General features: G+C 36.1%; 1 protein-coding gene across 1 annotated transcript; it reads right to left on the bottom strand.

The window, feature by feature from the left end:
• Positions 1–16,251: 16,251 nt before the first annotated feature.
• On the bottom strand, positions 16,252–19,746 carry LOC107608310 (stearoyl-[acyl-carrier-protein] 9-desaturase 6, chloroplastic-like). Its single transcript, XM_016310137.3, has 3 exons — positions 19,418–19,746; positions 18,584–18,877; positions 16,252–17,018 (listed from the first exon to the last, which is right to left on the bottom strand). Exons 1-3 carry the CDS (start codon positions 19,739–19,741, stop codon positions 16,449–16,451), a joined length of 1,188 nt encoding a protein of 395 aa, XP_016165623.1. The 5' UTR covers positions 19,742–19,746; the 3' UTR covers positions 16,252–16,448.
• Between the last annotated feature and the right edge of the window lie 229 nt (positions 19,747–19,975).

The following is a 19,975-nucleotide window of genomic DNA, read 5'->3' as shown; positions in this document are numbered from 1 at the left end:
AGAGTGTTCATTTTTTAATATTTTTTGTTTGTGTTTGTTTATGCCAGGAGGAAGAAAAGCAATGTCAACTTCCTTTGATTCTGATCCAAAGAGAACCTTCTTGAGACTAAGAAGAGAAGCAAGAGGGAAGGGAGTAGTTGGTGAAGAGGAATTGGAAGAAGACCAAGTCATGAAGGATGATATGCACAACCCACATGAGGAGGTTGCAAACAATAATGGCCAACCTGCCAGGAGGATGTTGGCCTCTTACACCATTCCTTACCCTAGAAACTGTGGAAGCAGCATACTCACACCTAATGTTCATGCAAATAACTTTGAATTGAAACCTCAACTCATCACTCTTGTTCAGAATAACTGCCAGTATGGAGGAGGCCCCCTTAAAGATCCTAATCAACACTTGTCTGTTTTCATGAGAATTTGTGAAACAGTCAAGACAAATCGGGTGCATCCTGACATATACAAGCTGCTTTTATTCCCATTTTCTCTAAGGGACAAGGAATTTAAATGGCTGGAAACCTTTTCCAAAGAGAGCATCACTAATTGGGATGAGTTGGTGAGTAAGTTCTTAACTAAATTTTACCCACCTCAAAGAATTATCAAGTTGAAAACAGAGGTCCAAACCTTCAGGAAAATGGAGGGGGAGTCATTATATGAAGCCTGAGAGAGGTACAAGGCTTTGATGAGAAGATGCCCCCTTGACATGTTCAATGATTGGGTAAGACTCTAAAACTTCTATGAGGGCTTGAATCTGGAAGCAAGGAGGGAATTAGATTACTCTTCGGGAAGCTCACTCCAAATGATGAAAATCCCTGAAGAAGCACAAGACCTCATTGATGTTGTTGAAAACAATCAATACTTCTATTCTTCTGAGAGGCATCACAACTCAACTCGAAAGAAAGGTGTGTTGGAGCTTGAGGGTGTGAATGCTATCTTAGCACAGAATAAGCTCATGCACCAACAAATCCAGTAGCAAATAGAAATGATGGCTAAAAGAATGGATGGACTACAACTAGCTGTTGTGAGCACACAAAGTCACCTCAAGTATCAAATGGATGGAACCAATCTGAAGAAGGTTTTGAGTCATTCAACTACGAGCAACAAGACCCTGAGCAAGTGTAGTACATGAACAACACCTCAAGCTCTTTACAACATGACTTCCATGGTGATACATACAATTAATCTTGGAGGAATCATCCTAACTTGAGGTGGGGTGACAACCAGAATCAAGGACAAAGGAACTTCAATTCTAACAGCTTTTGCAACACAAACAATCACAACCACCCTCTACTAACAACAATCAATACACAAAACCACAAAACACATACCTCAAATCCCATAACACTTCACAAGTTTCCCAGAACAACTTCTCCATACCTCCATTTAACTCACAAAACACCTCTCCCAATGTCTCAAACAATTTTCATCAGCAACCATCACATCCCATGCAATCACAGCCACATTCAGACTCTTAAAAGATATCTAACCTCGAGATATTGATGGAGAAACTTATCAAAAATTAAGAGATGACAAGACAAGATCAAGAAATAGCAAGAAAAGATCAAGCCCTGACAAGCAAAAACCAAGAGGTATCAATAAGAAATCTTGAAAGGCAAATGGGATAAATGGCTAAACAAATAACAGAAATGGGTGAGAAGTGAGCAAATGCCTTCCCTAGTGACAGTGAAGATAACCCAAGGGACAAAGAAAAAGCTACAAAATGGGAAGAGTACAAGGCAATCACATTGAGAAATGGGAAGATTATGGAAAAAGAAGCCACCATTCAGGAAGAACATGACAGAGAAGTTCCAAAAGAAAAGATAGAGGAGAGAAGTGAGGAGGATCACAAGATCAAAGACTCGCAAATCTCAAAGGAAGACAAGAATACCCTTGAACCACAGCCACAAGAGAAGAAGGAAGAGGTGAAGCCATATGTCCCCAAACTTTCATATCTTCAAAGGTTCAAGGGTGAAAACAAAGAGAACAATACTCCAAATTCCTAAAAATATTCAAGACACTCCACATCAATATTCCTTTCATAGAAGCACTTGAACATATGCCACTATATGCTAAGTTTATGAAGGAAGTGTTGACAAAAAAAAGATCCTTGAAAGAAGGACAAACTATTAAGATGACAATGGAGTGTAGTGCTATCATCTAAAGAGACTTGCCTAGGAAGAGGAAGGATCCAAGGAGCTTTCATATCCCTTGCACCATAGGCAACATGACAATTGAAAGAGCATTTTGTGACCTTGGTGCAAGCATAAATCTGATGCCTCTATCCTTGATGAAGAAGCTCCAAATCCATGAATTGAAACCCACACAGATAGCCCTCCAAATGGCTGACAAATCCATTAAGCAAGCACTTGGGGTTGTGGAGAATGTATTGGTAAAAGTGGAAAAAAATTTTCTCCCAGCTAACTTTGTCATCCTAGACATGGAAGAAGATTACAACACTACCATCATTTTGGGAAGGCCCTTCTTAGCTATGGGCAGAGCATTAATAGATGTTGAAAAGGGAGAATTGATGCTAAGAGTACATGCTAAGCACTTAGTTTTTCATGTTTTCAAGAACTTGCACGAGCCCACTCAAGAAGAGGAATGCATGAAGGTTAATCCCAGAGATCCAAACTTGAAGGAGACACTCAGTGAACCACCTCCAAAGCTTCTAAGCCCATGCTTGAATGACAGAGAAGAAGTAAAAATGGTGCAACAAGCTCAAGAAATCAAGACGGAATTACAACCAAAGCCTCCATATGAGACCCTCAGCAAGAACCTTCCAAACATTGAGACCCCAATGCATGAATCACCTCCTGAAAAAGAGAAGAATCCCAAGAAGAAGGTGCCAAGAGGTTGGAGAGATAAAAAAAATTCTGACTGAAGACTTTTCACCTGGGGATAAGGTGATGTTGAGCTACCAATCAAGGGAGTAACCTCCACAACTGTCTGAATGTTACATAGTGAACAAGATCCTATCACTAGAGCATGCTGAGATAATCAAATAAAGCACTGGAGGAAAGCTCACTATGAGAGGGGAAAAGCTAAGGCACTATGATGATCAACCTCCCTAACAAGGGACAAACGTCAAGCTAGTGACGTTAAAAAAAGTACTTGTTGAGAGGCAACCCAACCTTAGGTCACTCTTTCATACTCTTTCCAGAATAAATAGTTAGTTGAATTTCTATGTATTGCAAGGAATTAAGTTTAGTGTTACACACCAAGGTGATTGTGCCAATAAAGAAATGAAAATCAAGGGTGAATGTGTGGTACTAAGTTTGGTGTTCCACCATTAACATCATTTGAGCACAAAGTAACCCTTGAGATAATCATGAATAATCACAAATTTCAAACAATCATAGAAATCAAGTAACCTTGCATTTCACTTGTTTACTTTCTAGTTCTATAGTTTATCCTTTCATAGATTTAAAGTACAGAATGTTGCATGCATGCATGAAAGATGCACTTTGTTTTTGCATATAGAAGTAAGCAAGGAACTAATTTTGATGTTCACACACCACTTTTAGTTCAGGAATTTATAAGCAAACATGCATGATAACTATCTTTCAAGTGCTTGGGAACAAGCAACTTTCAAAGTTTGTTGTAGGTAGTCACTTTATCCCTCTAAAGAATCATATATCATCACCCAAAGAGACAAAGAAGGAATAAAAAGATCAACACTGATGGTGATAAGGAGTAAAGCAAGTGGACGAAAAGGTTGTGTTGTTAAGTGATTGCCTTATGTTCAAATTGTTGTAATTGGAAGTGCTACTTTGCCCTGTTTGTTTAGTTCAATTTTCTTTTAGCTCAATAACCATGATGCATGACATCTTATAGCACCATACTCTTGAAAAATTGCTTGCACCAAATATCTCTAAGAATGCAACAGAGAATATTTCTTTGAAAAGAAAGATGGAGAAATTTTAAAATTTTTTAGGCAAACAAAAGATTAAGAGAAGTGGAGGTTCTAATTGTGTGATCATGTATTGAGGTTTCATGTTTATGAAAACTTGTATGGGAGCTCAAAGACATGGAATGAAGTTCAGAGAAGTATTAAGGAAGTTCTAAAAAAATCTTAATATCCAAGAAGCAGCAGAAAAAGAAAGAAAATATATAAAGAAAAAGAAGAGAAAAACAAAGAACAAGCCCAAGGCTCTGAGCATCAATTACAAGGAAGAAAAAGAAAGAAACAAAGGCTCAAAGAGCTATTGTCCTAGTTAAATGCTTGTGGTAGATTTGTGTCAAAGGGAGAGGCTTGAGCAAGTAAATCCTAACGGATGCTTCAACACCTAATAACTTAGACCAACTAGTTTGGGAATACTGATTGAAAGCTTATCTAAAGAGCCGCTTTGAGACAGGACACTTAGAGTCGAGGCCAAGATGTAAAAAGAAAAAGAAGATTGTAAGAAAGAAGTGCTGCTTCAAGGTGACAATCTGTAAAGAGGCTTTCGTAATATCATTTGAATGAAGCACCTAAAGATCTAAGACTTCCAAAATGTAAGGACTAATGAGCACTGGGATCCTTGCATAAGCATATCAATCGGCGTTCACCCCACTATCACTTAGTCACTTCACTCACCTAGGCATCTTAAGAAATTCTTCAACCTATTCCGATTAAAAGAAACTTGTTTGCATAATTCTTTTCTTACTTGGGGACAAGTAAGATCTAAGTTTGTTGTTGTGATACCAGAGCATCTTGACTAGTTTTACAAGCCATTTTAGTTAGTTTAGAACTTAGTTTCATGCATTTCTTAGGCAACAAGCAAGCATTTACACTTAATATCCTTGCATGCATTCATGCATCAACAGTGTGGTGAAATCATGTGAATATGAGAGCATATGGTGCATAATTTAGTTAAGTTAATCAAGTGATTTTTATGGCCTTTAAAAGAAGGTTTTGCATGCTTATGAAATTCAAACTTTGATGCACCTTCTTTGGTTTGTGACAGGAGAAGTTGAAGCAGAGATATGGAGCCTTAGAGGAGCAAGATTGCAAGTCTAAGCTCACGATTCAAGCTTACTCAAGAGCATCCAGCACATCTGAAAATTGGCGCTCTCAATCAAGCTCTCCAGCAAGCTTGATGGAGACTCCAGTAGCAACAATGCCTTGTCAAGCATACCAAGCTGTCTCTCAAGCTCTTTAAAGAGCGCCACTCTCAGCATGTCAAGTCTTACCACTCTCAATAAACCTTGCCACACCTTGACACCAACCTCACCACACCATTCAGCAATCCAAGCTCTCCAGCAAGCTTGCTGGAGAGCACCACTTTCACCCATTATGCCTAAACCCACGCTCTCTTCCAAGCTCTCCAGGAAGCTTGCTGGAGAGCGCCACTCTCCCATACACAAACCACCATGACACCAACAAACCTTGACACACCCCTTGTCACAAGCATCAACCAAGGCCACGCTCTCCATCTCAAGCTCTCTCAAGAGCACCAAGACAAGCACACCAATCTCAGTGTCAGCGCTCGTTCAGGGTGCTCTCCAGCAAGCTTGTTGGAGAGCGCCAACCATCAATAAGGCCCTGAAGGTGTCACGCTCTTAAAGGAAACTCTTGAACAAACTTAGCGCTCTCCTGGAAGTGTCACGCTCGCTCATCGCGCTCACTTGCAAGCTTGATCACCAGCATCAACAACAAAAATATCCCTGGAGAAGAGGCAGCTCTCACTTGGGCGCTCTCTTGGGTGCTCCCTCAAGAGCACCTTTGATTCTAAAAATTTGAGTTTTTCTTGTTGTGTACGTACGCACAAGCCTATGCGTACGCACAAAACATGCATTTTTTACGAAGTGTGCACGCGCACAAAAGGGAATTCTGGCACTCGTTTCCAGCGCTCGTTTTCAAGCTCATGATTGGAGAGCGCCTTCGACACTGCACCAAGGAAAAATTGAAGTGTGTGCGTACGCACAACTTGGTGTGCACACGCACAAAGGGGAGTTTTGGCGAAGTGTGTGCACGCACAAAAAGGGATTATGGCGCTAGTTTCCAGCGCTCGTTTGCAAGCTCATGATTGGAAAGCGCCTTCGACACTGAACCAAAGAAAATTTGAAGTGTGTGCGTGCGCACAACCTAGTGTGTGCATGTTCAAAAGGGGATTCTGGCTAGGGGTGGCAAATGGGCCTAAACCCACTGGGCCGACCCGCATAACCCGCCAAAAAAGGCGGGCCAGGCTTGAAAATTAGGACCACCAAATAGCAAAAGCTCGCCTAACCCGCACCGCTTAAACCGCGGGTTTTGGCGGGGCGGGGCGGGCTTCCCCACCAAGCTTTGTGTTTTTTTAGTGAGGGGGTATTTTTACAATTTTTTGGCAAAAACCTAACTTCCCCCAACCTAACTTATAAGAGTATGAAGTTAAAAATTGAGTGGTTTGGATTATGTTTATGTTACTTTGGAGACAATATTTATATTTATATTTTAAATTATGTTTATTTTGCATAGGAGAGAATATTTATACTTATGTTTTGGATGAAAACTTAGTTTATAATTATGTTTATTAGATATTTATAATTACAAAGATTTTAATATTTATGAATATAAAAAATATAATTTTTTATGCCTTTAGAAATTATAAATTTATTAATATGATTGTGAAATTATATATATTATTTAGTAGTTAATAGTAAAAAAAAAGAGGAGTTTTGGCGGGCTTAGCCCGCCAGCCCACAATTAGGCGGGACGAGGTGGGATTCTAGGATCGCCTCACTAGGCAGGGCGGGGCGGGCTTCTCCGTTTGCCACCCCTAATTCTGGCACTCGTTTGCAAGCTCATGATTGGAGAGCGCCTTCGACACTGCACCAAGGAAAAATTGAAGTATGTGCGTACGCACAACCTGGTGTGCGCACGCACAAAGGAGAGCTTTTGCGAAGTGTGCGCACGCACAAGCAAGTGTGCACACGCACAGAAAGAAAAATGACCAGCGCTTGTAACACCCCAATTACCCTAAGCTTTATCTCTAGCCGTAAAGCAAAGGTTAATCAAAGGTTACGATAGTTCTATGGCTTATACATATTTACATAGAAGGAAATAATATATTCTAGAAGCCTGATGAAGGATTAAACTCAAAAACAGAATTTCAAAAGCGTGAAACGTTCACACAAAGCTAACGCATAAGATACAACGTCAGATGCAAAAGAATAAAACATATATATATATATATATATATATATATATATATATATATATATGTATGTATGTAAGAGTATAATAGTCATAGGGAACTAGCTGTAGCTTGCGGAGTTTAAGCCAACTAGTATATACAGACATACAGAGTTTTGGAGTTAAAAACAGCTTATACAACTATTCTCTCAAATAAGCCTCTAAGGCCATAAAGATAAATATACAAAGAGATGTGAGAGTAACTACTACAAGTAAAACAGAAATAAACCAAGGAGGAACCATACTCCGCTCTGTCATCATATTCGCAATTTCACCGAGGTGAATTACGTCCTGCATCTGAAAAACAACAACAAAGTATGGAATGAGAATCGGAGGTTCTCAGTATGGTAACAGCGCCCAATAATGTAAAATGTAAGACTCTGGGATGCCAAAGGCAATCGTAGAACTTCACATCGCATATGGAATATTCAAGCTTAAATGAAATAAATAAATAAATAAATAAATAAAGAACTTAAACCATAAACTGGGTTATCTAAACTTAGGGGTTTCTAACTAATAGTAATCACACCGCTGTATCCCACAGCCTTCACCAACCTAACCTCTGTGCGATCCCATCGCCACCACCTACCTAACCTCCTCAGCACCAGACAAACACAAGATAATGCAAGCAAGTGAAACACAGATAGTATTCATTTACAACAAGTAATTCAAGAAGCAAGTAGGCATGTTATACAATTAGGAAAACTCAAGTAATCAAAGCAAACAAGCATATAAGAGATGCATATGATGAATGTCTATCCTATTGGCTCGTGATATCACTTGTCGGTCCGTAAATGCCAACCCGACACATCCTCTCGGATGTAGCCTTTTCTGCCTTGCCAGAGATATAGTGCCATGCACACTCATGCAGCAGCGAATCTGCTATGTCTGAGATATAGTGCCCTGCGCACTCATGCAATAGGGAGTCTACTACGCCAGGGATATAGGCCCAGCACACTTCCTGCAGCAGAGAATGAACCAACCACAACAAATCATGCAGCAGAACAATCTGCCACGTCGGGGATATAGGCTCCGCACACTCTCAACATTCAACAAGTCATGCGACAAAAACATCTGCCACGCCGAAGATATAGGCTCCCCACACTCTCAACAACATCTACTCATGTTGCAGAGAAATCTGCTACGCTAGGGATATAGGCCCTGCACACTCTCAACAACCATTCGTCATGCTACAAAACAATCTGCTACGCCGGAGATATAAGCTCCACACACTCTCATATATTCCAATCATTTCCTCATTATCCCTTTTCAAGTTCTCAACTTAACACAACCATCGCCAATTTATAATTCTCCATTCCGAACTCATCAGTTCATCAATTTCTCAATTTGTTGTCAGTACTCACCAAGTTCACTACTCTTCCTTCTCCCTCAACCAAACTCATCATCAATACATCAGAAACCTAAACCTCTGTTCGCTAACTTTTCAAGGTAGACCTAAATTAAATCTCCTAGGGCCTTTCCCATATTTTGATACCCGAAAATAAGCCCAAGAGTCTTAAAATGGTGTCGCAAAAGCTTACAAGCTTGTTGGGAAGGTGAATAGCTGAAAACAAAGTTTAAGTTTGAGAAACAGGGCGTGTGTGTACGCATAGGGGTGTGCGTGTGCACGTCCAAAGGGATTTTTAAAAAGTGTGCGTACGCATAGGGGTGTGTGTACGCACAGGTACCAATTTTCACAATTCTGTTCACTTGCACAAGGCGTGCTAGCGCCCCCAACAGACTGACCGTTCCAACGTGTGCGTGCGCACAAGGTTGTGCGTGCGCACAAGGCTGTGCGTGCGCATAGGTTGTAAATTTTGCAAGGTTGTGCGTGCGCACATACCAGAAATCACAAAATTCTGCAACTCTGCAGAATTTTATATTTTGACACCAATCTTTAAATGATCATAACTTCCTCTACAAAAATCCAAATTTTACAAACTTTATATCAATTTGAATACTTTTCAGTAATCTTTAATTCTAAACAAGTTTCAACACTTTTTGAAAATTGAGGCACAAGTTATAATCCGTCAAAGTTCACCAAAAATATATTTTTACCCAAATCCTCAATTTTAACCAACTCTCAATCCAAAACAAACTCAATCACTTTTCAACCATACCAAAACAACCCAAAATTCATCCTAAGTACTGCTTCAACCATTTCCTCAAATCACACAACCTTTTAAACCATTCAACAAGTCTAAACCTAACCTAATTCACATTTTCCAAACTTTCATCCAATAAACACATTTTCATCATTTCATCATCATCAATACTCAAAATCATCATTCACAATTCTTACCAATTCATTCAATTCATCAAACTTCCTTACTCCTTTACTTTCAACATAAACCACAATAACCAACATTCAAAGTCATCATCAACATCCATCGTCAGTTCGTCACACATCATAATTATCACTATTCTTTATTTCAATCCATCACAAACATTTTACACAAACTCATTACCTTAAATTCTTATAATTCTCATTATCAATTATTATAACTAGTCACCAACAATACTCATCAACACCAATTTTTTCCAACAATCACCATCAATCACAATAATCCAATACAACCAATAATTAACGTCAATTCACATATAAATATTCATACACCAACAACATTCAATCCTATCTTAGGGTCAACTAGTCTAAGTGTCTAGAAACATTACATATTACATAAAGGAAACCGAAACCATACCTTGGCTGATTTCCAATATGCACAAACCACCACTTGAGTCCAAACAAGCTTCCAAGATTCACCAACAAGCCACCAAAGCTCAACTAACATCATATATATATATATATATATATATATATATATATATATATATATATATATATATATATATATATATATATATATATATATATATATATATATATCAAAATCAAAACCTAAGATATACAAAACAACTAAACACAAGGTTTTAGTAAAACCTTACCTTAAACAATGAGATTAGGGATAAAATCCAACAATTACCCGCTACTAGAGATCACCTAAACAAGCAAAACCACAAAACTTTCTCAAAAATCAAACCCAAAAATGCGCAGAAATCTAGGGCTGGAAACTGGTATGTGAGATGCAATTTTTTATCAGATTTTCTTAGATAAAAAGGAAGAGCTCGTCAAGAGCTTCGCATGGCCATAAACGGCTCGTCAATCGGAGCTCCGAATCAAAAGTTATGGAGCTTTGAAGGAGGAAGTGAATAGTGTTCTTCTTTGTCCTCTCCTCTCTCAACACCAGCACCCCTTTCATTGTGGGTGTGCTGAAAATGAGCCTAAAGCTCATTAAAATGTGCTTTTATATGTTGGGCTTGGGCCCAACTTAGGTCCGATCCAATCCGTTAGCGTTTTAGGTTCGTTTGCCCCACTTTGGGCCAAAACCTTTAAGATTAGTGTCCAGTTTTCGATTCTAAATTATTTTTAATTCTTTCAAAATAATAAATCAAATTTCAAAATCTTATTTTCCAAAATACGCAGTACTGGACAGACTAGAGCCGGTACTGCCAGCTTAAGCGCCAGTACGCATTTTTATAAAAACTTTTCGAAGAAGGTACATTTTTCAACTCAAAAAAATTCACTGAAATCAAATCTCACATTTATATTTTCAAATTAAAACTTCTAAATTTTAAATTTATTTTGGATACTGAAATTATTATTTTATTAAAACAGTTTTACGTGAAAACTCTGGCTCTTACAGCGCTCATTCTCCACACTCTTGAGCAAGCGTAGCGCTCTCCTGGAAGGTGCCGAACGCTCACTTTTCAAGTTCACTACCAAGTGCCAGAGTTACGAAGCCCAAAATCCCAAGTAAATCAAGTGAAGACTATAGGGAGAAGCACTATAAATAGAAGGAGTTTTGAACTCGTTAGGGGGCTTACACACTTTTACATTCTGCACACTAGAATTAGATCACCATACTTTACATCTTTGTACTTGCTTGTATTTAGTTTTAATTTTACTTTCATGCACTTTGAATTTCTTTAAGCTTTCTTAGAGCAATGATCAACTAAACCCCCACTCATTAGGGGGAGGAGCTCTGTTGTAATTTCAATGAATTAATTCACTTCTTCTTCTTCTCAATCCGCTTGTTGTAGCTAAGGGAAAGCTTTTGTGCTTTATAGATCCAATCACTACCGAGTGGGAGTTTGGATCTACTTGAATCTCTATGTGAGCCTTGAGAAAGAGATCATAGAATTCAGTTTGAAGCTTCTCCCTCATAACTCTTTTGATCAAAACATTCTTAGTTGGTACGTGACATATAACCTCTTTGAATTGAGATCCTAAGGGTTGTGTGGCTCTTGGATTAGAAATTGAGTTTCACTTCTTCTCATGAACAATAAGATCAAGAGATTGGCAATTGATTGTGTTAAGAGAAATTGAGTTGCCAAGAAATTGGAATTCAATTATTTACAATCCACCATAGATCTACTTCATATTATTGAAAAAGAAGTTGAGACCCATTGATTCATGAAGGATCATAACATCTCTGATCCCTAATGAATCTCACCCATTATATTTCTTCACTTTAATTCTTTTGAATTTTTAGTTTTCTTTAAGTCCCAACACCCATAACCCCTTTACTTTCATGCAATTTACAATTTATTGTCATTTATATTTTGCCTTTATTTTCTTGCCATTTAAGTTTCCGCTCTTTACTATTCTGCAATTTACTTTCAACCCTTTATTATTCAGTCATTTAGATTCAGCACTTTTACTCTCTATGCTATTTACTTTTCTGTTGAGTTAATCACCCAAAATCATCAAATATTTGTTTGACTAGAGAAATCATTTAACTAAAGTTGTTTAATCCATCAATTCTTGTAGGATCGACCTCACTCAACAATGAGTTATTATTTGGCGATCCAGTATACTTGCCGGAAGAATTTATGTTGAGTAAATTCCGGTCATCAAAATTGTAATGAGAATATTCACTGGCAGAAGGTTATCGACAAAAAGAAAGAAATACTAAATAAATTTCCATCACTAATCAGGAGCCATTAAAGCTAACCCGCTCCAAATTCATTATCAACCATCATTATATAAAAGGTAAACGCATCATAAAATATTCACATAATTCATTAAATTAAAAAAAAAAGTGTCATCTGATTTCTCAAGTACACAAATATTAGCATGCGTTATAAAAAATCTAACAATGAAAAACAACAACTGGCTGAGGGCTTGTGAAAAGGATGAAATGAAAATAAAAAGCAAGACACTAAGCTTAAAATTTATTGCAACGTACCACTTTCGCTTCCTCTATAGCTGCTTTCAGGTCCTTAAATACAAGTTGATTCGTATATTAAACCTATTTTTTCAGTCATGGTACTAGCTACTACTTCTTATTAACTCATTCAACTCCTTAATGTAAATACTACCTACTTTTTACATTCCCGTGCTCACTGTTCTGGACAACGCCGCCTGGTGGATTCAGTCCCATTTGGAAAGGTTACGGTTGCGATCATGGTGGATACCATAGCCAAGTTCCCTCTTATGTCTTCCATCCATTGCCTGTTCTCCCCTTCGTCTGTCAGCTTCTTCAATCCTTTTATTATCTCTTTTAGAATAATTCTCTAACATCTTGCCATTTGAATATTCTTTTGTCCTTTTTTATTTTCTTCATTCCATCCGTGATTCACCAATCAACAAAAATAAGTAAGTAATGATGATATATACTACAACTAGCTAAAGAACTTTATAAGAAGATGTTGCAGCCTAGCTACTACAACTATTTGTTGTAATAAGGAATTTTAATATAATGAAAATGGGAAGAAAAAAATTAAACACTGAACCAGAAGTTTCATATTTCAGAAACCAACTCAATTAAGGTATATATATATATATATATGCAAATTAATAAATCTTTACAATGATACTTCAAGTAACAATTCAATTTGTGTATACATTGCATACGATTCAATCTGGAAAAATAATACCTGGTGATGACCACAGGCGAAAAGCGGCAGAGCAGGGCTTTGAAAGCTTTAAAGCTATCAGATTTAAAATTATCAGATTACAACTTAATAAAACCCTAAAGCTCAATTTTTATTTTAGCTTAAGAATTTGGTACACCGTTAGGTGAAAGGGTTAGAGAAAGAGGGAACAAACATACCTGAGTACGCAGACAGCGGCAGAATGGAACAGCAACTCCGACGGTGGGGCGGACAGCCACAGCTCCCTCCGGTCACTACATAAATAGCGGCGATGGCGAGGAAGCAACGGCAACGGGGGGCACGAACGGCGGCAACTCCTCCCCCTGGGCCACTGACCTCCATTCTCTTCTCCCTTTCTTCTTCAATGGCGACGCAACGGCAATACTGGACGACGACGGCGACGATCTTGACGGTAGAGCGATATGCGACAATCCCTCCAGCAGCGGCGTGGATTGCAGTGGCCCCCTCTCTTCCTCGCGTTTGGCTCGACAACGTTCTTCTTTCTCAACTTCTCCCCCTCTCTTTCTCGGTTCTGACAACGACGGTGGCGACGGTGGTACCCAGCTCCGCCGACACCATCACCTCCCTCTCTTCTTTTCCATGCTCTCTCTTTCTCTTTTCTTTCTTCCTTTCTTCTTTCCTTTCTTTCTTTCTTTCTTTTTAACCGTGGGTGGGGTGAGGGGTAGGGGTGAGTGGATAGTGTAAGGTCCTACATCGGTTGGGGAGGGAAACAAAGCATGCCTTATAATGGTGTCGATACCTCTCCCTAGCATGACGCGTTTTGACGAGTGAATGTGGGAGGCTTCGGCTATCATCCCTATCGTCAAAGACAAGACCGTGAGGCCTTGTGTGCCAAAGCGAAACAATATCGTGCTAGCGGATGGTCTGGACAGTTACAGATGGTATCAGAGCTGGAGCCTGGACCGATGTGCCAGCGAGGGCGCTGGGCTCCCTTAGGGAGGTGGATTTTAAGGTCCCATATCGGTTGGCGAAGGGAACGAAGCATGCCTTATAAGGGTATGGATACCTCTTCCTAGCATGACGCATTTTGACGAGTGAGTGTGGGGGGTTTCGGCTATCATACCTATTGTCAAAGGCAAAACCATGAGGCCTTGTGTGCCAAAGCGGACAATATCGTGCTAACGGGTGGTTTGTGTTGTTACAGATAGGATTGTGAGGGTTAGTGTGTGATTTGAATTTTAGGGTTAAGGTTTGATCATTTTAATTAAATTAGGATATAGAATAATTTAAGATTTAATTTAATTTTTTAAAAATTATTTTAAAAATATTATTGAATTATCAATTTATTCATTGATTTTTAATTAAGTATTTTAATTTAAAATTTTAATATTTAAATTAAATTATATAAAATTTTCATTAATTTTTAATTATTAACTTATTAAATAGTTTTAAATAATTTTTTAATTTAAAGTTAATAGTATTTTACTTAATTTTTTATTTATAAAATTAAATTTAAAATTTTAATATTTAAAATAAATCATATAAATTATCATTAGTTTCTAATTATTAAATTTTTTAAATTATAAATTTTTTAATTATCAATAGACCCCTTTAGGCTACCCTCTAAAACCATGACTATAGATCTTTTTAGGTCACCCCCCAAAATCGTGACCATAGACCCCTTTCGGTCACCCCTCAAAACCATGACCATAGACCCTTTTAGGTCACTCTTTCGAAAAACCATGACCATAGACTTCCTTAGGTCACCCCCAAAACCGTGACCATAGACCTCTTTAGGTCACCCCCTAAAACCGTGACTATAGACCCTTTAGGTCATCCCCACAACCGTGACTATAAACCTTTTTAACTCATTCTTTTTTGAAAAACTGTGACTATTGACCTTTTTTGGTCACTGTAAAAAACCGTGACCATAGACTCCTTTAGGTCACCCCCAAAACCGTGACGATATACCCTTTTAGGTCACCCCCCAAAATTGTGACTATAGACCCCTTTAGGTCACCCCCCAAAACCGTGACCATAGACTCTTTTAGGTCACCCTTTTTTGAAAAACCGTTACTATAGACCCTTTTTGGTCACTGTAAAAAACTGTGACCATAGACTCCTTTAGGTCACCCTCTAAAACCGTGACCATAGACCCTTTTAGACCACCCTTTTTTAAAAAACCGTGACCATATTAGCTTTTTTTTGTCACGGTAAAAACTAGTGACTATAGAGAGTCTATGGTCACTATTTTTTACCAGGACTAAAAAAACTGTGGCCATAGACCCAAAATGTTTTAGTGTTACCATCGAAAAACCAAATTCGATGGTAACATTTTTATCCGATGAATTTATTGTCAAATTCGTCGATAAATCTGGCGGTAACCCACCGCCAACGTCCAACACTAAATCTAACAATATTCAACATTTTTTTTGTAGTGTATTATCATTAAAGTGTGATTGATAATACCTTAATAATTGAGTAAACTACTATTTTTAATTATAAAATTTAAAAATACTAACAAATTTAACTATGAATGATCAAAATTAATTTTATAACTACAAAAATAATTTTTATAGAAGGTACTCAAATACTTTTTCATACATATATAAATTTGTCGATATTTTAACTTTTTATGTATAAAAAAATGATAATTTTTTTTATAAATACAAAATTATTAATTTTATTTATTTATGAATAAATTTATTAACATTCTAAATAGAAATAATAATCTACTCGAAGTTCAAAAATATGAAAAGTCCATTATTAACAAAATAAAAATTAAATTACATTGTCAAATACAAAAGGAAAGAGACAAAATATATATCCCCCTCTAGAAAAAAATCAAAAACATAATATATCGATATTAGTATCTCTTATATATATCGGCAATGCCTATAAAAATAATTTACATTATTAATAAAGATCAAACACTTAGAAAATTAAATTGAATGAGCAATGTTCTTCATAAAAAGCTATATATAATAAGAATATATGAGAAAAATTGATGTCCATTTTTAAAATGTATAAAAAATATATTAAAAACTTATATAAAAAAGCTTTTTAATTAAATTATAAACAATTCATTATCTCAATTAATTCTATTTTTATTATTTTTAAATATATTTAATAAAAAAAATCAAAAGACACGTATAAAAGGTAAAGAAGGAAGGTGAAAAATTAGATGTAATGGAATGAAAGAAGAAGAAATATGTTTCGTTCTATTTCATCACATTCTTTTATATTCCTTCAAACATAGCCTACAAGATTGCATAAGAAATAACAAGAAGCGTCTACTATTCTACTTAGCTTATACCCACAGATAACTGATACTTTTTATTTTTAGGATAGTTATTATTTTTTATAGTTACGTTATTTAAGGTAGATTATTGTTTTTGTTTTATATTATGGGAACCTCTCTACTAAAAATCCAACTAAACTTGACACTACGTGACTTCATCTTACATACTTGTTTATCAGCGCGTTCTTGCAACCTTCTAATCCTGGGTGCTAATCCACACACAAAATCCTGTGCATGTCTTCCCTCAGGTGTCAAACCCTGTAACTCTCCCAATCTCCAGCGTCCGATCAAATACTCCAAAATGTCAGCATAATCAGCGGCTGTGTATACACCAAGACGCTGTGCCACAGCAGAGAAGTGATCAAAGAGGTGTGGGTCCCTCCCATCATGCATCAAATATGCTGGCATTGTGATTTTTTTGCGCATCATTTCTGAGATGGCTATCATTGTCCCTGTGGGGTCCACTTCTAGAAGCTTCTCCACAATCTTGGAGTACACATTCTCATGGCGCTTCTCGTCCGCAGCAATGGTGCCGCATATACGCGCAAGCACAGGATCACCGCTCTTTGTTGCAAGCCGAGCTGTGTTGCCGTGTGAGATGAAAGTGGCTCGTTCTTGAAATGATGTGTACACAAACCCCATATATGGGTTGTTTTCAGTTTTCACATCCTACATCACATTAAATTAATTATAATTTCAAATTGGTTTTGATAAGAAACCAAACTTTTTAAGATGATGAATAGTGTGAGAAGAGAGGCAGAGAAAGGAAAGTGGTGTAAGAAGACTAGCTAGCTTGCTGAAGTTAGAATGACTGATCACAAGAATGAATGTCTACTGTTTGTATCATTTATAGCTAACTATGATTAGTTCTAAACTATTTCCTAACTATAGTTCTAACAGATTACTATGACAGTATAATAAGTAACCAGCTAACTAAAGTTAAAGGCTAATGGCTATTATAAATAAACTCTGTATTAACTAACAAAAATTTTATATATTATCATTGATTTGCATAGATTAAAAAGAAAAGAGAAATGTTAACTAATTGGTTGATGATAAAAAAAAAAAAAAAAGAAGTTAATTTCCGATTTTTTTTTATTTGGGATATGATTAGTGAGTTTAAGAAACTAATTTTGATGTGAAAAAAAAAATTATATTACCATTTTCATCTTTATATTGATCACTAGTTTGTGGTATAAAAGAAATAAATAATTTCTTATATGTATCTATATCTTTTTTCCATTATTTCGGTTATATTATCACTATAACTATCTTAAATATAGATAATTTTTTATTCTACAAGAGAATAATCGACCATGATCATTAGAAGTTATTCTCAAGAAATGATTAAGTTTCATTTACAATTCTAAATATTTCAGTATTCAGGTATTTTTTTTTTTCAATTCAATTCTAAATCTGCTAAAATTTTTGTTAATTTAAATATCCGTATCCCTTATAAATATTTCTATTATCGCCGGAAGAATTTCTATCCCAATAAAAAAAATTAGAATCTTCACCAAAAACGTTTAGATTTAACCTCTAAACTCAAAAATACCATTCCATTTTAGATAATATCTCGAAACAAAAATAATAAGGCATTTTTTCTAAGTGAAAATACAAAGGATGCTAAACTCCTCAGAGCAAAAACATAGCAAATATATATGTGTATATCAACTATCTTTTCCTAAAATCTACAAGTCTACAAAATAGCTGTTTTTTTTTTTTTTTAAACTCGTTAGTTTTTATTATATCTCCTAAAATTTATATTATTTCATAAAAGTGCACAAATAATTTTAGACTAAATATTTAAATTGGCCTTCAAAATATTTTAGATTAGATATTTTAGTCTCTAACAAATTTTTATTCATTAAAAATTATTGAGAATTATTCTCGTCGAATAAATTAATCTTTTTGTCATTTTTAGTCAAATTTTTAATATTATTGAATAAATAAATCTCTAACAAATTTTAATATAAGACAATTAAATCTTAAAAAATACTATAAAATAAATTAGTCCATTTTAAAATGACAAAAAAAATTAAACTCTATTTGACGAAAATAATTTTTGAGAATTTGTAAAAAATAAAAAATTTATTAAAAACTAAAATATCCGATTTAAAATTATTTAAAATTCTATATATTTGAGTGTGTATTGATAATTTTAAATTTAACACTATGTAAATGCAAGAAAATATGCTTCTAACAAAAATATGCATGTATATATTGTCCCTTACCACGCCAGCTCCAATCAAGTAATGGATAGTCTTCTCAATCATGAACATATCAACCCTCCCAGAAAGATAGAGATAAGTTTTGAGCAAGTCCCCATGCCTATTCTCCTCGGAGGTCCAAGCCCGAGACCACACAGCCCATGGGTTCGGGGACGAGCCTAACTTGTCTCCAACACCATCAAGCTGGTTGAACCATGTCTGGTAGCTTGGCAGTGCTTCCTCCGTGATCATGTCACCCACCAACACCACCAAGTAATCATCCGGAAGCTCAGCTGTCCTATCTCTTAGAGCCTTCACCTGAATATTTTTAAGTACCAAAATGTAATTATGAACTACCACTAAAAGTATTTGGAGAAAAAGATAGGAACCGAGTACATGCATGATTCGAATTTACTATTTTTGTAATTAATTTTAATAAGTGTTAATAAATTATTAAACTAATTTAATTGAATATTAATCAATAAAAAATAAAAATACTATTCGTAAACTAAAATCAGTTATTAAAATCAGCTATCAATATATTTATATAAATATATGTAATTTAATTTATTTTTCAATGTGTATTTATATTCTAACATATATTTTAGGAAGAGTTTCAGGTATATCAGGAATACCGATGTTCCAATTGTTTTAACAGTAGATTTCGATTAATATATATTATATATATTTTTTATGATTCAGATCAACGGTTAAAATAAATGGAACACCGGTATTTTCGGTATACCTGAAATTTTTCTTATATTTTATACTAATAGCTGACTTTGGCTGTGAATAATTGTAATGTACACGTAGCATAATTTTTAAAATAAAATATAGAATAAAAGAATGTATGTTAACCTGATAAATGAACTCATCTAAAGAAAGGGATGAGTCCGGTAACAAATCATGGGGCTGCCAGCTTTTCTCGACGGGCTTGACAAGAGGCAAGATGCACTGTGAAGCCCAACCCTCAAGTGACTTGAAAATTTCAATCTTCTCCGGTGGTAATGTTGATGATGATGATGATGAGCGTGCATGTGCATGTAACATGGAGATATGGATGCCACTTGGGGTCCATGCATGCGCAAGTGATGCCCTCTTGGGTGTGAACATCATCCTTGTTTGCAATTGCATTGCCATTTCTTCTTCTGGAATTGGGAGAAACCAACCCAAGAGAATCATATAAATATATCTCTCTGGAAAACTGAAATTGTTAAAAAAATGCCTTTAAATAAATAAATAAATAAAGTGCTTTTGGTTTGTCGCTATCCATCCCTTCCATGAAGTAATAGTAGTACCAGTACCTCTGTTTCTTGCTTTTCCTTTTTAGGTACAGAAATTAATACCAACACTCCGATCTTTTGGTTTGATTCTTAAATAGTCGTGAATTATCTCTAGGGGCATTCGAAGTCAAAC

Source organism: Arachis ipaensis, chromosome B7, assembly GCF_059453495.1.
Source record: "Arachis ipaensis isolate K30076 ecotype BB chromosome B7, ASM5945349v1, whole genome shotgun sequence".
Classification (NCBI taxonomy): domain Eukaryota; kingdom Viridiplantae; phylum Streptophyta; class Magnoliopsida; order Fabales; family Fabaceae; genus Arachis; species Arachis ipaensis.
The sequence above is the reverse complement of the archived record's forward strand: the minus strand, read 5'-3'. Positions and strand labels throughout refer to the sequence as shown.